This window comes from Cucurbita pepo, chromosome 13 (assembly GCF_057944985.1).
Source record: "Cucurbita pepo subsp. pepo isolate OVF chromosome 13, ASM5794498v1, whole genome shotgun sequence".
Classification (NCBI taxonomy): domain Eukaryota; kingdom Viridiplantae; phylum Streptophyta; class Magnoliopsida; order Cucurbitales; family Cucurbitaceae; genus Cucurbita; species Cucurbita pepo.
The window spans coordinates 12,342,438-12,361,872 of NC_141810.1; the positions used below are offsets into that span (position 1 = coordinate 12,342,438).

Sequence of the window (19,435 nt, forward strand, 5' to 3'; positions counted from 1 at the left end):
ATTCTTAAATGGGGTTTTTTTTTTTTTTTTTTTAAAGTTTAAAGGCATGAATGAAGTTTTAAAAAAATAAATAAAAATAATTTTAGATTATCAAGTCATTTTTAATTAAAAGAAACGTTAATAAATTAGTTCAAAATCATTGGATTAATTGAAAATATTTTTTAAAAAAGGGGTTTAAATCAAAAGGTACTTAAAATATAAAGATTTTAATGTAACTTATACTTTGTTCTAAGAAATATTTCAATTGGCCAAATTCTTGACAATATCTGATCATTACATACATAACTGATAGATATGCACCTGCAGAGTCTAAACCCCTCAATAAGTGTTATTCAAACAGATTCAATCATTTATATCGACACGTACCTGGCGAGTCTTGATCTTGGTTTTTAACCGAGTACGAATCCGAGCAGCTCTGTGATAACTGGCAAAACAACAGAAACCTAACAGAAATAGAATTTTGGGAGTATGAGGGTTCCAAAACATGCATATCATGCTAGTGCATTTGACTTCCCCATTATGGCAGCAGCAGCAATGTTATCTATACAAAAATGCCAAAAAGGGGTCGAAAGCGATACCCCGAATCTCGTAGCTGATAAATGACATAGCGGCATAAGTTATTGATGAACTATTATATCATACAAGGGAGTAACAGAGCCAATGAATCATTGTACAAAATGTATGGGGCATAGTTCTACTGCTACAAAACAGTTGGTATCACAAAAGTTCAGGATTAGTCATCCTACATACCAACTCAAACCTTGTGCACATTCTTCTGGTCATAGGATCGCCCCCGAGGCTGTTTCGAGTTCGAAATATAGATTGAAATCAACTTCAAATGCCAACAAGAACTCAGACGAATGAACGTGTGAATTCAGAATAGTTTGACTAACCTCATAAGAAATATCCTAAATTAGGCAAATCACTTGCACTTTTCCTTCAAACAAGCAATTGTCGCTTTCATAGCATGAACGCTCATTTTCTTTACCTGTTTCAAGCATAGGTCATGATAGAAACTTGCTTCCAATCGGCAGACAGATATGTTTTTGTTATAAAAAGGTTATCAGACAGCCACATAAACAATATGTTCCCGACAAAACAAAAACATGGTCAGACATTAATCGACGAGACGAGGTTGATGAGAGATAATGATGAATTACCTCCAACTTGTCCTCCTTAGCCCAATGATTTGACGGAAGTCTGCGAAATTCTTCAGTCAAGTGGATGCACTCTCCCACGTTCTCAGGTGAGACAAAGTCCATAGCAACCTTTATGCATGACTATGTGGAACATGAATTGGAACGTAATTAGAATAATAGCCTAACAAATACATCAATATTAATAAAAATACATATTGTACCATGCAAATGTGCTTGATTTGATAATACAAAAAAAAAATGCATTTTTAGTTGGCATATATATTCTTAAAACTGAACAAGGATAAGCTTAAGAATGAATACTATCTATTACCAAACTTGAGGAGAGTGTCAAACGATATTTGTGTAATCCCATTAAATAAGAAAGTAGCTTAGGAGTATTATTGTGAGATCTCATTTCGGTTGGGGAGGAGAACAAAACATTTTTTATAAGGGTGTGGAACATCTCCCTAGCAGACACGTTTTAAAAGCTTTTAAGGGGAAGCCCGAAAGGAAAAGCCCAAAGAGGACAACATCTACTAACGGTGGACTTGGGCTATTACAAATGGTATCAAAGTCAGACACCGGGCAATGTGCCAGCGAGGATGCTGAGCCTCAAAGGGGGTGGATACGAGGCGGTGTGCCAGTAAGGACGTTGAAACCCAAAGGGGTAGATTGGGGGGTTCCACATTGCTTGGAGAAGGGAACGAGTGCCAGCAAAGATGTTGAGCCCCAAAGGGGGTGGATTGTAAGATGTAGATTGGGGGGTCCCACATTGATTGGAGAAGGGAACGAGTGCGAACGAGGACGTTGGGCCCCAAAAGGGGTGGATTGTGAAATTCCACATTGGTGGTGGGGAGGAGGGAGAATGAAGCATTCTTTGAAGGGAAACCTGAAAGGGAAAGCCCAAACAAGACGAAGCATTCTTTATAAGGGTGTGAAAACCTCTTCCTAGAAGACGCGTTTTAAAAACTTTGAGGGGAAACCCAAAAAGGAAATCCCAAACAGGACAATATCTACTAGCGATGAGTTTGACCTAGACTATTACAACTATATTTGTTGGATTTATTACTTAATATCTAGGATTATTATTGAGATTTGGTTACATAGTATTAGATTATTATTTAGATTTAGTTACCTAGTAATTAAGGATTATTATTATTAGATTTAGTTACTTACAAGTCTTTCCTAAACAACAACAGCAGTCCAAAACAGCAATCTAATTTAGACTTGCAACATGAGAAAACAGCCGTCTAATTTAGATTTGCAACATGGTATCAAAGCCTAAAACCAAACCCTAACTCAATCAGTGAAGCCTACATAGATTTGCAACATGGTATCAAAGCCTAAAACCAAACCCTAACTCAATCAGTGAAGCCTACATAGCTTCCGACCTTCTGTGCATTATAGCAACCAACCGCTGCTACTTCCTTCAACCGAGTATCACAATAACTCATCCAATCAAGTATCACAGTCCATCGCAAGGTCACCATTGCGAAGTCCAACTTTCTACTTCTGCTTCCAAGCTGCAAGAATACCCTCAAACCACTATCGCATCAAGTCCACTACCGCCTACAACCACTATATTCCACTATTGATCATAGACCGTAATGCCAACCTTTGTATAAAGGTTGCTATTGGACCTAGTACAGTGTGATGGGGCAGCCTTGCTCGGTTATGCAGTTTGTGGAATGAATGTTGCTATATCACAAAAAGGGAGTTCCTATTTTTGGTCCCAACAAGCTTCAACCCTAATTCCAACAATTTTCCAAATGATCGAATCGTTGTCAAGACTGCACGGAGAGCTCTCCACTGCCCTTCAACCATCCACTTGACCAAATTTATTCAGAGTCTCATAGCTACAAATCTTCCACCTTGACCAAATTTATTCAAAGCCTTCATTGCTACTGATCTTCTTCTACGGAATCTTCATCGCTACCGATCATCTACCTTAATAAATGTATTCGAAGCCTTCACAGCTACCGTTGACAAATTTATCCGAAGCCTTCACAGTTACCGTTGACAAATTTATCCGAAGCCTTCAGCTACCATTGAACAATTTGTTCAGAGCCTTAATAGCCACCGATCATCCACTTGGACCAAATTTATTCAGAGCATTCATAACTACCGTTAAAGTCATGTCGTCAAAATCGTGAGGTCAATATTGCACATAAGTCTATTCAGTCCAAGATGACTAATAGATATATTCATTTTCACCTTGAAGGGAAGTGTCAAAAAAATTAGTCTTAAAGTTGGGAGATATTTGTATAATTCGTTAGTTAATAACGATATTTGTGATGCATTAGATAACGAAAACAGTTGACACATAAGTCTATCTCGTCCAAGCTGAGTAATAGAAATATTCATTCTCAGCTTGAGGGGAGTGTCAAAAAATTAGCCCTAAAGTTGGGAGATATTTACACAAGTCTATCCCGTCCAAGCTGAGTAATAGAAATATTCATTATTGGCTTGAGGGAGAGTGTCAAAAAATTTGTTAGTTAATAACGATATTTGTAATCCATTAAATAACTATGACCTTCCCAATTTATCTTATTTAATTTATTTAGATTTAGTGGCTGACCAGTATATAGGGATTATTATATTGGTTGGATTTATTTAGACTTAGCTACTTAGTATTTAGATTTAGTTACCTAGTATCTAAGTTAATAATTTAGAATTAGTTCTAGAGATTATTAGTAGATTTAGTTATCTTATAGGAATTTTTTTTAGATTACTTAGTATCTAATAGATTATTTATCAATTTGGATTTAGTTAGTCTTTTCCTATAAAAGGGACATGAAATTCTCTGAAAAGAAGAAAAAACAAAACAGCATTCGAATTTAAACTTGCAACAAATACCATTCTGAATAAATGGATAATGAACTGACACAAATCTTGAAATGTAAGAGTAAAACCAAAAGGTCCAACCAGTGAAGAATCAGCTAAAAAAAGAATCAAGTTTTTTTTATATATAAAAACCAAGTTCGTTCATGTGGGCTGTGTATCCTGACCAAGTTGTGTTTCTAGATGCAATAAGGACCAGCTAATATCTAACCAAGTTAAAATATGTGTGCCCAAATGTCTGAATCTTCAACCCCACATGTGATTGAACTCTCAAACGAAAAAAAAAACAAAAAAAGAAAGATGAGCTAAAAAACTACCTGATTAGAATTGCTATCAAGAAGACATTTTTTTAAAAAGCATACAATCACATCAATCAGTTTTTAAAGAACACAATAGATACCTTTAAGTTTCTGACTTGATGAGGACAACCAGCAGGAATAAAGACAGCATCTCCCAGATTTTGGACAAACGTCCAAGGTTCAATTCCTATACAAAGAGCAAGCAGAAGAAGATTATTGTCAAGAATGATGATGATAAAAAAAAAGTGTAGCCTAATAACACATGACAGTCTAACCATATTCCTCCTTGAGCTTTCTTTTGTGTTCCAAAGTCAAATAAAATGACTGATCATGCACTGGATGAAACACCTGGATTACCAAAGCAAGAACACCTAGTAAACACATTACTTCATAAGCTTGCTCTAATCTATAGTCAATGCAAAACAAGTCCAGTTCAAATATAATGCAAACAGCTTGAGCCAACTAGCAAAGAGCATCACAAGGTAGAACATTCCTCTATGTTTCCTTCAAAGCAACTGATAGCATTTTGGGCAGATAGGAGAGAATTGATTTCCTTTTTCTTTTTACTTCAAAATGGAATAAACAATGAGGCCCAATTGAACAAAGGATACTTCATAATATTGCATATTTGTAATTATAAAAAACGATGATTTGCTATCTTAATATCAAAATAATTAAAGAATACAAGTCCAATTGATGATCATAGTAACCTGTGGAACTGGACCAGCGTGGATATGCCGAAATTCTCTGAAATGATTGTTGAGATATTGCTGCAGCAGGGGGACATCTTGCCTACGAAAAATGTCCCAAAGTGCACCACCTTCAGGCGCCTCCCAATTTTCCATTGCTTCTGATATTTTTGCATCACTGCAAGTTTCTTCAGCTAGATTTACCTTTACAGACTCATCAGGGTCAGTTCCATTGGGTTCATTCAAACTTTGAAGATCACCCTCTTCAGCATCAGCTCTCTTAGGGCTAGATGCATTCTCCAAGACTGCATTATTGTTTTGATGACCAACTTCACAAGCAAGTTCCTTCCCATTTTCAGTCATGCTACAAGGGTCATTGCAAGACTTGCTTTTGACAACAGTATTAGTATCAGTCGTGGCACCATAAATTTCTTTTTGGTCATGAGCAAGATGTTTTTCTTTTAATTCTTTAATACTATGTAAATGCTTGGGCTCAAGGGTGACATTGGTAACATGAGTAAGAACATTTACCTGAAACAAGCCAGCATAAGATTATTTTGATTCAAGTAAAAACAAGGCAACTAATCAAGTTAAAGGGTAAGAAACGAAGTAAAATAACAAGTGATAACAATCATTAAAGAAATAGGATTTGCATATTGTTTACTTTTATTGCTGTAAGCTGTAACATTTACCATTTCTTACCAGTATCAATCAAACATGATTTAAAGAAAAAATCTTAAAACATTATGCAAACCAAAATTCTTAAATGATGATAAATGAAGATCAACAATTAAATTTTTGTTATCAAAACAGATGATTTGAGACTTTAATACTCGCAAATGGAAATACTAGATCGTCAGAAGTTAAGAAATCAACCAGCCAACCTCCCTCATCACAGTACAAATTTTCAAGCAGCAGCTCAAACAAAATTTCCAAGGCACATGATAGAATACTCTTCAAATGAGCAATTCCCTTTAACAATCTCAAAACATTAAAAAAAAAAAAAAATGGTTTCTCTTAACTGACTGATGTGCAGATTCTTAAAGAATTATAGGGTGCAGAAGGAGACATCAGTAAGATGTGTAAATCTGTCTATCATGTGATAGAGTTAGTCTGCCCAATGCAAGAACTAGATATAATGAAACTGATCGTCTATGGAACAGTCTTAGCTACACCATATCCTGTAATAGACGATCTCATGCTGGCATATATGATGACTGATAAAAACTGGAAATAAAAAATCCATGAAGAATGGAATACTGATTATCTCAAATTTCAAACGGGAATATATATATAGCTCTACAAGATGAAAGAAAGTTAGATATTGACATACTGCATCAGACATATCACAATGAAGTTTGGTAACGGAGTCCCCACGACCAAGCTCCTGTGCAACTCCATAAGCAATATATGTCTTGGGTCCCATATCAGGTTTTAGAGATTTCTCCGGCAATTTAACAGCAAGATTTAGACTGCCTTTATAAGGATGTGTATATTCCTTAAAAGGTAAGCAACTGATGAATTCAGCATTATGACGAGGCAAGCATTTCTCAAAATGACTAGAAGGAGGCCAATCCTTGAGTTTAAGTATCCGGGGCCATAATTTCGCATCAAACTGACCATTGGTGTAATCGATAAAGAATTTGTGGATATTGACATCAAGCTGCAATTCAACAAGTCCATATTAGTTTACATAGTTTAAAAATAAAGTTTACCCTAAAATATAATTATAAAATAAAAGGCATGTGCAGCTGAAAACTGATATATTTCAGTATTAAGGAGCAAGGACGCATTAATTCTCAAAAATAGATATTATCCAAATTGAAATTAGACCGTATCTCTAAAATGTACATAGATCTTAGACCACAAAATTTTTATACATAAAAGGCCGGAAACCGCTGAATATTTCTGGTTGAGATTAAAGGCCATTAGTTTCATCTATCCAGAAGTTTTCCAGAATTTCCGCATTTAATTATTAACTTTAGGAATCACCAAAAGAAATAAAAAGGGTTAGAAATTCGGAATGCAATCACCCGACAGCATCCAGACCAACTAAAACCCAATTTATCATATTAAAACTACAAGATAAAGATAATTCTTTGCCTAGATGATCCTAACAAAAAATAATGTTTCATTTGCCAAATGTCAAGCTTTACCTAATGTGCAAAGTGAATGAACGACAGAGAAGAGCTATTAAATTCCTTTCAGGATTTGAAACCAAAATAAAGCACAGCTTTATAGTACAACAGTCAATTAAAAAAAATAACAAACAAAATAAGATAAACATTTTATTTCCTCAAGATGTTCTACTAGCATTCCTTATCTATTACTAGGGGTATGCTAAAAAAAAAAAAACCCAAACCCAACAGGTCAACTTAGGTATCCTTTTTGAACTTCAGGAAATTTTACTTCATGGGAAAATGAAAACCAAAATTTAATTTGGTTTTCAGAATTTATACGGGATTGAACGAGAGAAACAACACAGGTATCCCTTGATCCATCCTCTTTGTTCTATCTATCAAAATACAGCTCCCACCTCTCAGCCACTCTTCCACTCTCATATGGTTGCAGGCTTCTCTCCATCACTCAAGGCTAGTCTATATGGACGCTTGATGGATTGAAAGTACCTCGTGGCTTAAAATTGGTCTCAATAACATTCCAGGCTTCCACTTCCTCACTCATTTGGATATCTGAAGCTTTTCCGATTCGTAATTCATTTTCCTTTGCATGCCTTCTTTCTTTTTATGTTACTTTCTTCCTTGCCAATCGCATGGTACAGAAAGGTATGTTAATTTTTGGGTTAAAATGTTAGTCTTTTGCTGTTAGTTTTTGGCTTTACTTCTGGATTACACGATGGCCCTTTTTCCAGTATCTGTGGAATAAGAAACCTGTGATTAAGTTTCATATTTTTTATGAATGAATTTTGAAGGGAAAAATAGTTCCCTATAGGGAGGGGTGTTAAAACTTTATTTCCCCGTGTGTGCACACGAGTGTGGTAAGGGGGTCTGGTTTAGTTTGATGAAGGAATATGTGGAGTTTCCTTAAATTTTCAAGCTGAAGTGAGCAGAGAAATTATCTCACAACAAATTGGGGAGGAAATTAGAAGCTTTAAATTATCTCAATGTCTAGCAAAAGCAATTAAACTGACCTCACACCAATCCAAGCAATCAATGGCCTTAACTTCCAACTGCTGACCATGTTTCGTATGTGTAATTTGACGGAAGGCACGCCACATGACAAGGGGTTCCCAGCTCAAACCTGATGTATTTTCAAGAACATTGCTAACAATCACAGGCTCACCTTTGCTCCAATGCCACTGAAAATGCTTTAACTCTCCAGCTTGGATATCCCTTCCCCTAGGACAATATAAATAATTATCACTTGAACCTTGTCTGGAAGCAGCTTTCTTCAACACACCACTCTCAAGATCAATTTCACCACCCGAGTTAAAGCATGGGCACCACTTTCCTGCAGTTTCATCCACATCACTTATGTTGTGGGTTTTGGCAATTTCCTCTCCTTCATCCACCAGTTCAGAGATTGAATCTTCCAATATACATCTTAATTCTAGAAAACCATTACCACAACCACCCAAGTTGGGTGGTGGACAAGGAATCCTTCCATCTTTCTCCGCTCTCCATATGAATGCTGATTCCACATCATCTTTAGGACAAGACTCAGCAAGCACTTTGGCTTTTTTACTCACTCCACCATGCAAGTACTCAAATCCTTGATTAGTATATGGTATTATCTTTTTTTTCTCACAACACCGCATATCTCCTTCGCGGACTTCTCGGCAACAATTGATGCAAAGGTCAAAAGAACAAGAAACACACGTTCGATGAAAATCAAAAATTGAGGTTCTACAAATGTCGCTGCAAATAGAAATTTTGATATCAGAATATCCTCAAACTAATACTACACACATATCGAGGGAAGAAATCTTATAAAGAATGCCTGTACCAGTACATCCGCTCGTTGTCTTCAAAATCTACCTTCTCCACCTTCAGATCATTAAGAGGCAAATCTGCCGAAAGTAACCCACCAATTATGAAGTAAAACATGATTGAATATAAATTTCTCTACATCAAATTACAAATTCGGTCCCAATGACTTGGAGAAAGTAAAAATTTAGTCTCTATAGCTTTAAAAGTTGGAACTTTGTCCTTATAGTTTGATAAAACCCCATACACAGCCTCTATGGTTTAATAAAACCCTTGGTTTTAAAGAACCATAGGGATGAATTCTTACTCTTAAACCATAGAGACTAAATTCTAACTTTCTCCTAACCATAGGAACCAAATTTCTGCTTGGTTCGTTCAGAAGGAAAAACTCGGAATCTTAGCTCTGATTGAATGTAATCTTTTGTCTAAATAAGAAGGTTATATTATATTATATATATAGATATAAACTCATCCTGTTGATTATTTTTTTACTATGATGTAAAAGAAAAGCTACTTGAAGAATTATGAAAACAAAATAACTACGTGATCCATTACAAGAAACTGAGCATATCCACAAAAAGAAATGGACCAATATATATTTCCATAACTGAATGGCCCAAAGATTATACAAAACTCCCATGTCAAAAATTTTGTTTCTGTTAAGCACTTAAGAAAAATGTAAATTCCTTAAATACACCCTACTGTACAAATATTAGTCCATTTATATGAGAATTTTTTAGAAAAAAAAATAGAATTCCAAATTAAACAGTTTTAGAACACTAAGAATGAGAATTGCTTATGAACGGAGTCAATGACTAAACCCTAATTCATAGATAACATAAAAGTACCTAGCCTTGTAGCTTCCTGTTTTTTCTCCAACATCTGTTCTTCATTTAGCCATCTTAGAAATGGTAGAAGTTTACTTAGTACATATTTTGCATGCTCAACCTCGCTGCCTTCTGTGAGCTCCGGTTCCATGTTCTTTAAATTCTATAAATACAAGAAATTATTAATTTTAAAAAGAGAACGTCATCAAATGAACAAATAATACTCAAGAAGGAATCAGAGAAAAGGCTCACTTTGACAGGAACATCTAAACGCAAACATGCTTTGCAATTACAATTCCCACGGCAAACTGGGCAAGATTCTGCAATTTCCTCTTCTGATGTATGAGGGTACCTGCAGAATAAGAATTACACATAGTAATTTCCAAAGGGATAGGGAAGAATGAAAAAACCATAAACCATACAAACAAAGAAACATAAAAACTACAACTTCACCACATTACTGATTTTATAATTAGGATATAAGAACTTATTCAAAAAAGTAACCTTTTCAAGAAGGCTTTAAGGACATAGAAACTCAAGATAAAGGTTCCTTTAGGTTCACCAAACTCTTGATTGGGTATGTTTATTTCCTCAATGACAATTCAAACGTCCATAAAATCAGAGTATGAAAAATATTTGGTTTTGTGGTCCTAAGTCCTGGAAGAATTTGTATTTGTGAAAAAGTCTTAAGTGCAGGCTTCAGCTTATAGAAACTATGATATGAACCAGGATGTCCTTGCTTTGCCTCGAAGACCAATCAAGCACTCAAGAGTCAATCAACTACAAATGGTTTTCAATACCGCCATACAAACAGTGGTAAACTCAATTAATGAGGGTCTAAAGGGAAAATGAACCAAAGCTCTATACACTTGTTATTTTTAGGTGGTTATGTTTGGGTAAAAGTTATGACTTCTATGTTTAAGGGGGAATTGGTCTTTTAGCTAATTAGCTAAATAGACTAGTTTTAAATCATGATAAGAACATTGCATATATTACTTTTGGGTTTTTGAGTGAAACTTTTTGGCTTTGATGACAGAGATTCATCACCATTATGCAATTCTTGAGTCTGAATTGTATGCCAAGAACAGTTGAGTAGGCTTGATCAACTTGCTTGTGGAGTGCTGAAACCTTGAGGAGAGTACCAACATTCCTTACCTCCTAATCAAGGTAATCCTTATGTATTCCTTCCATTGGGAATGAAATCAAATAGATTTGAGGGTTTTTGTAATTGATGATTAGGGGTTCTCATAACAAAAGGTTTCATAATTTCAAATTACTAGATTTTCATATCAAACTGATCACTCTCTTCTAGCAGACGATATCTGTGTAAGGGAAGCAACAAAGATGCTTACCATCTATCCTTGGTTGGTTTCCCTTCCAACCTCAAACTTTAGTGGAAGCTATCAAACATCAATAGTTTCCGATGTGGTCACTTAAAATAATAAAATAGGTCTTCTCCAACTTAAGCGTGCCTCCTCTTTCAACAAAAAGCAACTGCTTTAGCTCAAGGCTATCCAGGCACTGCTCTGTGTAGTGTGGATTGAAAGAAATAAAATAGATCTTCCACAGTTTTAGAGTGGCTTCCCTTGAATAGAAAGCTGCTCTATGAGGTGTAGATTGAAAGAAATAAAATAGTTCTACAACTTTAGTATGGCTGCCCTTGAATAAAAAGCTAACTTCTTTAGCTTAATGCTCCGTGCACTTAAATGAGAAGTAATGATTCCTTGGTTAGATTTAACTCTTCACTAAGGACATCAGTTATCCGGTATTTTGTACCAATATCCACAACCATTCTATTTCCTCCACCGGTGTTAACTGAATAGCCTTCTTATATCTCCAATGCTAGGACCAAGAACTAGATCTCCTTTAGTATCATAATTGGATACAGTCAGAAGAACCATTGAAGACCATAAGGATTGGATTCTAGATCCTTCAATCAAATTTTCTAGTAAATCGCAAGTAATACATCTCAAATTCTTCAATTGATTCTGCCTCACACTGTTAGTATAAAAATATGAAAGAAAAGAATATTCCCAAGAAAATCAATCGCTTTTATAAATCTATATACTTGGAAGGAATCAACAAAAAGGAAAGAATTAAAAGAAACAATAATAGTAATAATAAAAAAAATTTTAAAATCTCATCCCAACATCTAAATCTCTTTGAGTTGGTGCGACCTCAGTATAAATTAAAATGAAAGGCATGTGTTCTCAAGTTCCCCTTCCACTTATTAATGGTCTAGCCTAATCCTGCAGACTTTCAAATTAAAGTGATGCGTCTCCCAACAGCTTGGAAGAAACTCTAGGGCAGATTCTCTGTGGGTATGCTGCCAAACCGTTAATTTAAGAACTATAGTTAGAAAGTAACATAAGTGAAGTGCCTGTAAATGAACTCCCCGTATAGAGAGGATTTCCTGTCCTCCACTGGTGTTTTTCTTCGGTTATGATAGTTATTACTTACGAGGGGGGAAAAGCACATTTAGCTTAAATTGTGGGATAGAATGTCCTAACAATACCATGAGAGATCACCACTGCAGTCTACAGTTGGAATAACTGATAAACATTCCACTAGTACCATGAGAGACCAAGAACTAGTAGAGCATCAGTTTATGGCCACAAGTGCATGTGCTAGTCCAAATCATATTCATGTCATAGCATTGTACCACCCACCAAATACCGAGAGGGGAAAACGTTGCGAGTCTTTCAGTTAAGTACTTGTCTACTGAAACTATTAAATGTAGGCCTTCATTACGTTAGAATGATATGCATCCTACAATGCATTGCTTGCTACATATTAATCGATCCCCACCTCTCCCACCATCAAGGTAAGAGTACAAACTCAACAATGTGCATGATAAACATCCAGCTATAAGCACACCACGCCCATTGACATACATCCACAAAGTAAATAAACAATCAAGCATAAATAATCCTGCTAACTTAACAGTATAAACAAGGGCGAAAAAGTTGGAAGTAAATAAGGAAGATTTGCCTACCAATTCTGCAAACAAGGGATACAATATCGCTTCCTCCTACATTTAGTACAACGTACCACACGGCCCTTATCATTCCTCTGGCACTGATGGCACATTAAAGATATCTTCTCGATGAACTGTTAATTCACATGGAAAAAAGACGATCATAACAGTAATAAGCAAGAAAAAACAAAGAATTGCACTAATCAGAAACTGTCAATTCTTACTTCCGGATCCAACTTGTTGATTCTTTTCTCGCCCTCCGGTTTGACAACTATTTGCTTTCTTTGCGCATATTTTCCACCGCGTTTCCTTCTAGAAGAGCCTCTCCTATTTCCAGAATCGCCAGAATTTGTCTCCCTAACATCGTCTGCTTCTTCCACAGGACTCCGTTGCTCTTCTTCCTCAAACACATTCCGATTCGAAGAAAATACCTTCTTTTTCCTACCCCTTCGCCCAGGCTTCTTGAGAGGAATCTCCTCTTCATCATCTTCTTCCACAGGACTCCGTTGCTCTTCCTTGTCAGATACATTCCGGTTCGAAGAAAATCCCTTCTTTTTCCTACCCCTTCGCCCAGGCTTCCTGAAAGAAATCTCCTCTTTATCATCTTCTTCCATAGGACTCCGTTGGTCTTCCTTGTCAGATACATTCCGATTCGGAGAAAATACCTTCTTCTTCCTACCCCTTCGCCCAGAATTCTTGAAAGGAATCTTATCATCATCATCAGACTCGTCAAACTCGTAAACCTCATCGTTGTACGAAACTCTCGCCTTCTTCCTCAAACTCCTAGTCGGACTCGTGATAGAAACCCCACATTCCAATCCACCATCTTCCCCACCATTAAAACCCTTCTCCTCCTCGCCATTGCCCTCCCCTTCAGTTCGCCGCAGAGTCTTTCCATCTTCACCTTCTGTAACCAATCCATCCTCCTCTTCTCTCTTCGTCTCCCATTGCACCTCGTTTTCCCCGTCGCCCAAAATTCCATTATCAACGCCTCCAACTTCAGTCCCTCCATCGCCACGCCCTTCCTTGATTTCAGTAATTTCACGCTCCGCAACAGTCTCCGGCCGCCGCCTCTTTCTACCTCGCGCCATACAGGAAGGAAGGAGAGAGGAAGCTGAATCGAAAGAAGAAACAGTAGAAAGAAGCCGAATTGAGAGATAAGATGAACAAGATGAAGAAGCAGAAGAAGAGAGAGCTTGGGAGCATCTAGCGGTGTGAAGGAGAAGATCGTAAAAGTAGAGGAGGGTTTGGGGAGAAACTGTGGGTAGACTTCCAAATTTTCCCACTTGTTTTCCTAAAACTGGCGCCGAAATTTGGAGGGTTTTTGCCTTCATTTTACTGTGGTTAAAAAATATTTGGAGGGAAATTTATCCATCAATTATTAATTACTAGCGTTGTTGCCCTGGTTAGATTGGGTAAAAAAAAAAAAAAAGAATTTCACCCCTCAAAAGTTTACAGCTCAACTCAACTCCAGTTTTTTTTTATTATTATTTTAATTGTTTAAATAACTCTACTTATCTACGTTATATGTATTAATAACTAAAATTTCATAAAATTTGAAAACTTTGATTAAAAAGGTCAAACCTTTTTCTTAGTTTTCATAATAATCTTAAAAGTCGGTTTGGGTTGGGGAGTTAACCCGACAGAAAAATGTCAACCTGCTTCTTAGTTTTCATAATAATCTTAAAAGTCGGTTGGGGAGTTGACCCGACAAAAAAAATGTAAACCTGCTTCTTAGTTTTCATAATAATCTTAAGAGTCGGGTTGGGTTGAGGAGTTGACCCGACAAAAAAATGTCAACCTTCTTCTTAGTTTTCATAATAATCTTAAAAGTCGGGTTGGGTTGGGGAGTTGACCCAACAGAAAAATGCCAACTTACTTAGTTTTCATAATAATCTTAAGAGTCGGGTTGGGTTGAGGAGTTGACCCGACAAAAAAATGTCAACCTTCTTCTTAGTTTTCATAATAATCTTAAAAGTCGGGTTGGGTTGGGGAGTTGACCCAACAGAAAAATGCCAACTTACTTAGTTTTCATAATAATCTTAAAAGTCGGGTTGAGTTGGGGAGTTGACCCAACAAAAAATGTCAACCTGCTTCTTAGTTTTCATAATAATCTTAGAAGTGGGGTTGGGTTAGGGAGTTGACCAGACACAAAAATGTCAACCTCCAAACTAACTAGAATTCTTCAAATTTTCAGAAAATCCAATCCAACCCATATTAAAAAGAAAAAAAATCACTCAACCCAACATTTATGGATTTAGTTGGATAATCTTAATTGGTTGAGTTCTGGTTATGTATTTAATTGTAAGAGGAAAAAAAACTATAATTTCTCCTCCCGAGTCAGTGAGTTTCCGCTCTGTTACACCCTATTTTGAACTTACACGTTTAAATTAAATAATAATCTCTTCTTTTTGCAAAGACGTTATCTATAGCAAACGGTCGTAGAGAGATGAGTCTTTGATCCATGGACCTCTGATCTCTTTCATTTTATTTAATAGTTTGCTCGAGTTGGATCGAAAATTTTTACACGTGAACGAGTATCGATCTCTTTGAACTCGTACTCCTTTTAAAAGATAGGTGGGTACTCATTGATGAGGAAGAAAGCCCATGGAGGGCAAGCAGGAGCCCAAGAGACAGAGCTACTGAGGGGACCACTCATTAATAGGCCCTTTTTTCTTTATCCTTTTGATCTTCTGAGCATCATGTCCTGCAGCTTGTGAGAAATGTGCATCAATTTCAGGTCCTCTTCTGCCCATGGAACCATTGGATTGTATGCGAGCACGGTTGGACCGACCGACGATGTGCGAGTCGGGATTTAGCTTCCTCTTCATCTCATCATGTAAGATCATCCTTTTACATTATTCAATATGAACAAAAATCATAAGTATATCGAAGTCTCGAGATCGAGCCTGTGAACGGAGTGCTCGGTAGCAAGAAAACTCTTGTCGTCGTCTCTTAGAGCCAGCATTCTTCATCCCACAGCGTCTCCCAACGTGTGCAAAAATGGGAGAGAGGTCATGAAGACCGGAGGAGTGTAAAGTGACAAAGAGAGTGGCATGGATTGACATGTAGCTTTGGCTTACGCGCTGTAATTCTCTTGCCAATTTCTTTTGGCTCGGAATCGAAAAAACGTTGACTTTCTATCTATTTGTATCGGTCTTTTGACTTTCATGTGGATTTATTATGTCGGTTGGAATTTATAGGACTAAAAGAATAGAAGCATTCGGAAACATTCTAACTGTCCGAGCCATGGGTCAATCCCATTGCATGCATCTAGGATAAGCCCATTGTTCACCTAAGGGACTCTTTCGTCAAAGTCTTAGATTGGTGACCAAATTACTTATCCTTATTGTTTCGCATGATATATAAATTTAAAAAAAAGTTATTATTGTTGTTTATTCAGTAAAGATTGTTATTGAATAAAGTGAACTTTACGATCATTAATCTAAATCCAATAAACTAAGAACACTCTGGCTATAGTATGATTACTTGAACTATATGTAGAGACATAAGAGTGGATCAAGTTCAAAGTATATAGTCAAAATAATTTATAGTATAAGGATAAGACTTAGTACCTTATTGTGGGGACACTATGGATGCGGCCCACTTTTGTATATGATATAAACAATGTGATCACTAAATTGTACATGTGGAGACATGTGAGTGGGGGAGTCCTATGCAATGAGTATTGCATAAGATCGAACCATGAAGAAAACCACTCTCACTTTATAATGTCGTTTACTGTTGAGACTGATTTTCTTTTCATTCGATAACCTAGGTAACTCGGTTTTAATCCTGAGCTAACCATGAACTCCTGTTTATTCGGAATTATCCTTAGATTTGCATGGGTGAGAGTGGCTCTAGTTCGCCAACTCAATAGGCCTCCCATTTCAGGGGTAAGACTGGGTGAATGGCTGGGGACGTGGGGTGCAAGATGGAATTCACTCCTACCTACTTTTAGGAATAGAAGAGAGGTAGTTCCCTTAAGCACGGACTCCAGGTCTTGAACAAGGGGCCCCACCCTCTCATTGGCCTGAGAGAGATTCGGTTTACTGGTTGGACCACAAACCAATTGTTCATTAGAGGATCAGTGAGACATAAGGAACAATAAGTAACTTCAGGGGTAAAACGGTAAATTGACCCAGCTCTAGTTACGAACAACCTGTGAAGGATCGACTTACTAATCATGGTTATATCAAATGGACAGAAATATATCTATAGTGAGGGGAGTGCAATTACTAGGCTATAGTGGAGTGTCCTAGTAGTTAACGAATGTTGGTTAATCAGGTTAATGAGTTTAACCGGTTAATCTTGGATCGTTGGAGCCCATGATCTATAGGTTCATTAGGTCCCTCTGCTGGCTCATATCGGACTAAACCATAGAACAGTGTGATGAATGAGTTCGAAGTGTTCGAATTCAAATTAGGGAATATGCGCTACATATATACGATATATTTAACCGCATTTTTGTTTTATTTACGAATTAAACAAAAAGAGAGAATCTGAGATATTTAAATATCTTAATCAATTATGTGTCGGAATTGATTGGAATTGGCATTTGAATTAATATTAAATATTAATTAAATAGTTTAATTAATCATTTAATGTTAATTTAATTTGAAATTAATTGTTCGAATTAAAATGAAGAAAGTCAAAATGTTAACTTCATTTAACGGAAAAATACATGTTAGTGGAATTTTGAGGTATCAAAATTTGGTGATCTCAAACTTGCATGAACATGCAAACATGACTGTTTAAATAGAGTGATTATGGTGAAGGTCTTCTTCTTGGTGAAAAACCTTGAGAAAAACCTCTCACAAACACTCTCTTTATATATACAAAATCCCTCTCAAGTTTAGTCACTCACCAGATTCCACAATCCCGTTCTAAGGTCGGAAGATAGTGGAGAAGACACTAGTGGTGGTTCGAAACTGGTTCGTGAGGAAAAAAGAGTTTGAACTACAAAAGGTTAGTATTCAAACTCATTAAGTTTTAATACTTGTGAACATGCTAGTTATTATTATAATTGATGTTCTAAAAGTGCCTAAGATCTAAATTGCTTCCGCATGTGTTATATTAACATCATAAAAAAATATATATATAATAAAAAAATTGTGTTCTACTTTAACCCTTTCATGCTATAATAAATATATTTTTAATTTATTAAACCAATTTTAAAGATATTACTAAAAAATTTGAAGTTCAATATTTTTTAAATCTTTAAAAAAAGTATTAACTATTTACATTAAAAAAAAAATAACCTTAAATACAATTTTTTAACTTTTTAAAAAGCTTAAGATTATTTTTAAATGGATTATAATTTTTTTAGACAAAATCTAAAATTCAGTCTTTTATTTAAAAATTTATAAATTAAAATTAAACATTTTAAAATCATAAAACTTACAAAAAAAAAAAAAAAAAAAAAAAAACTCAAATATATTATTTTTAAAATTATGAATAATATTTAGAATAATTGAAGAGTTGAGAATTTAATACATTATTGAATTAATTTATTACATAAATATTGTACTTTATGAATAGTGACAATAATTGGGTTTCACTAGATAATGTGACATTAAGTTATGGTTGCAATGCAATCAGAAATAATGTAATGAATAGTGCGTGACATGAAAATTAATGCAAATAATGCTACAAAAATACCAAAGTAGTTGGTAATTGTTTGTTGAAGACTTGTCAACTCATAGGGAACATCATGGTAGACACAACATTACCTTACTGTAGCCATCACAAATTTTTTCTCGTTTAAAAAATATGTTAAATTAATAAAAATACCCTTAAATTTTGTACTGTGTCTAAAAACACTCAATTTTTCAAAAATTTCAATAATATCTTTGAACTTTCGATAAAAGTTAAAAAATACACTTCAACTTTCAAAAAAGTTTAAAAGTACCCTTATTTACGGTTAGTTTTAGATGAAATTTGTTAATATATTGTTTAAAAATACTACTTGGCTATCCAACATTTACCGTGGGTACGATAACCGGTACACTAGAGGTGCGTCTTTCCTGGTCCTCTCAATGCTAATACCCACACCGGATATGGACCGAACTGTCTCACGACGTTCTGAATCTAGCTCACATACCGCTTTAATGGGTGAACGGCCCAACCCTTAGAATACTACAGCCTCTTATACTTTAAAATCATGTTTTAAAAATACCATTTTTTAATTTTAGAAAGTTTTTTGAAAAATACCCTTTTAACTATAAAAATATTCCAGAATTGTGAAGTGTCATAGGCGGTATTATTTATTTATTTATTTTTTCTTAATAAAGGTTAAGGATATTAATTCTATTTTTAAAATTTATGGATATTTTTTAAATATTTTTATTAATGATAAAGAGTATTTAAAAAAAAAAAAAAATTGGAGGGTATTAATAAATTTTTTTAAAGCTGTAAGTGGTTTTAAAATATTATTAAAAGTTTAAAAATATTTTAAAAATAAAATACTATTGAAAATTTAAAAATATTTTTTATACATAAAATATAAAATACAAAGTTTATAAATAAAAATGTGATATTATAATTTTAGTTTTAAAATTTAAACATTAAACCTATTTTATTCTTGATTTTAAAAAAATTAAAAAGGAAACCTTTTATTTTACTTTTGTTTTTTTGTTTGTAATTATTTCTCTTTATATATATTTTAAGATTAAAAAACTAAATAAATTCATCAATACTCAAGATTATTATTAAAAAAA

At 35.1% G+C, this 19,435-nt stretch overlaps 1 protein-coding gene across 1 annotated transcript; it reads right to left on the reverse strand.

Annotated features, from left to right (window-relative positions):
- Nucleotides 1–475: 475 nt before the first annotated feature.
- LOC111809358 (lysine-specific demethylase JMJ27) lies at nt 476–14,001 on the reverse strand. The gene is made up of 13 exons (XM_023695806.2): nt 12,941–14,001; nt 12,735–12,850; nt 9,992–10,091; nt 9,761–9,902; nt 8,932–8,995; nt 8,117–8,843; nt 6,302–6,631; nt 4,990–5,499; nt 4,555–4,627; nt 4,381–4,466; nt 1,161–1,280; nt 894–988; nt 476–799 (listed from the first exon to the last, which is right to left on the reverse strand). Exons 1-12 carry the CDS (start codon nt 13,805–13,807, stop codon nt 923–925), a joined length of 3,201 nt encoding a protein of 1,066 aa, XP_023551574.2. The 5' UTR covers nt 13,808–14,001; the 3' UTR covers nt 476–799; nt 894–922.
- Between the last annotated feature and the right edge of the window lie 5,434 nt (nt 14,002–19,435).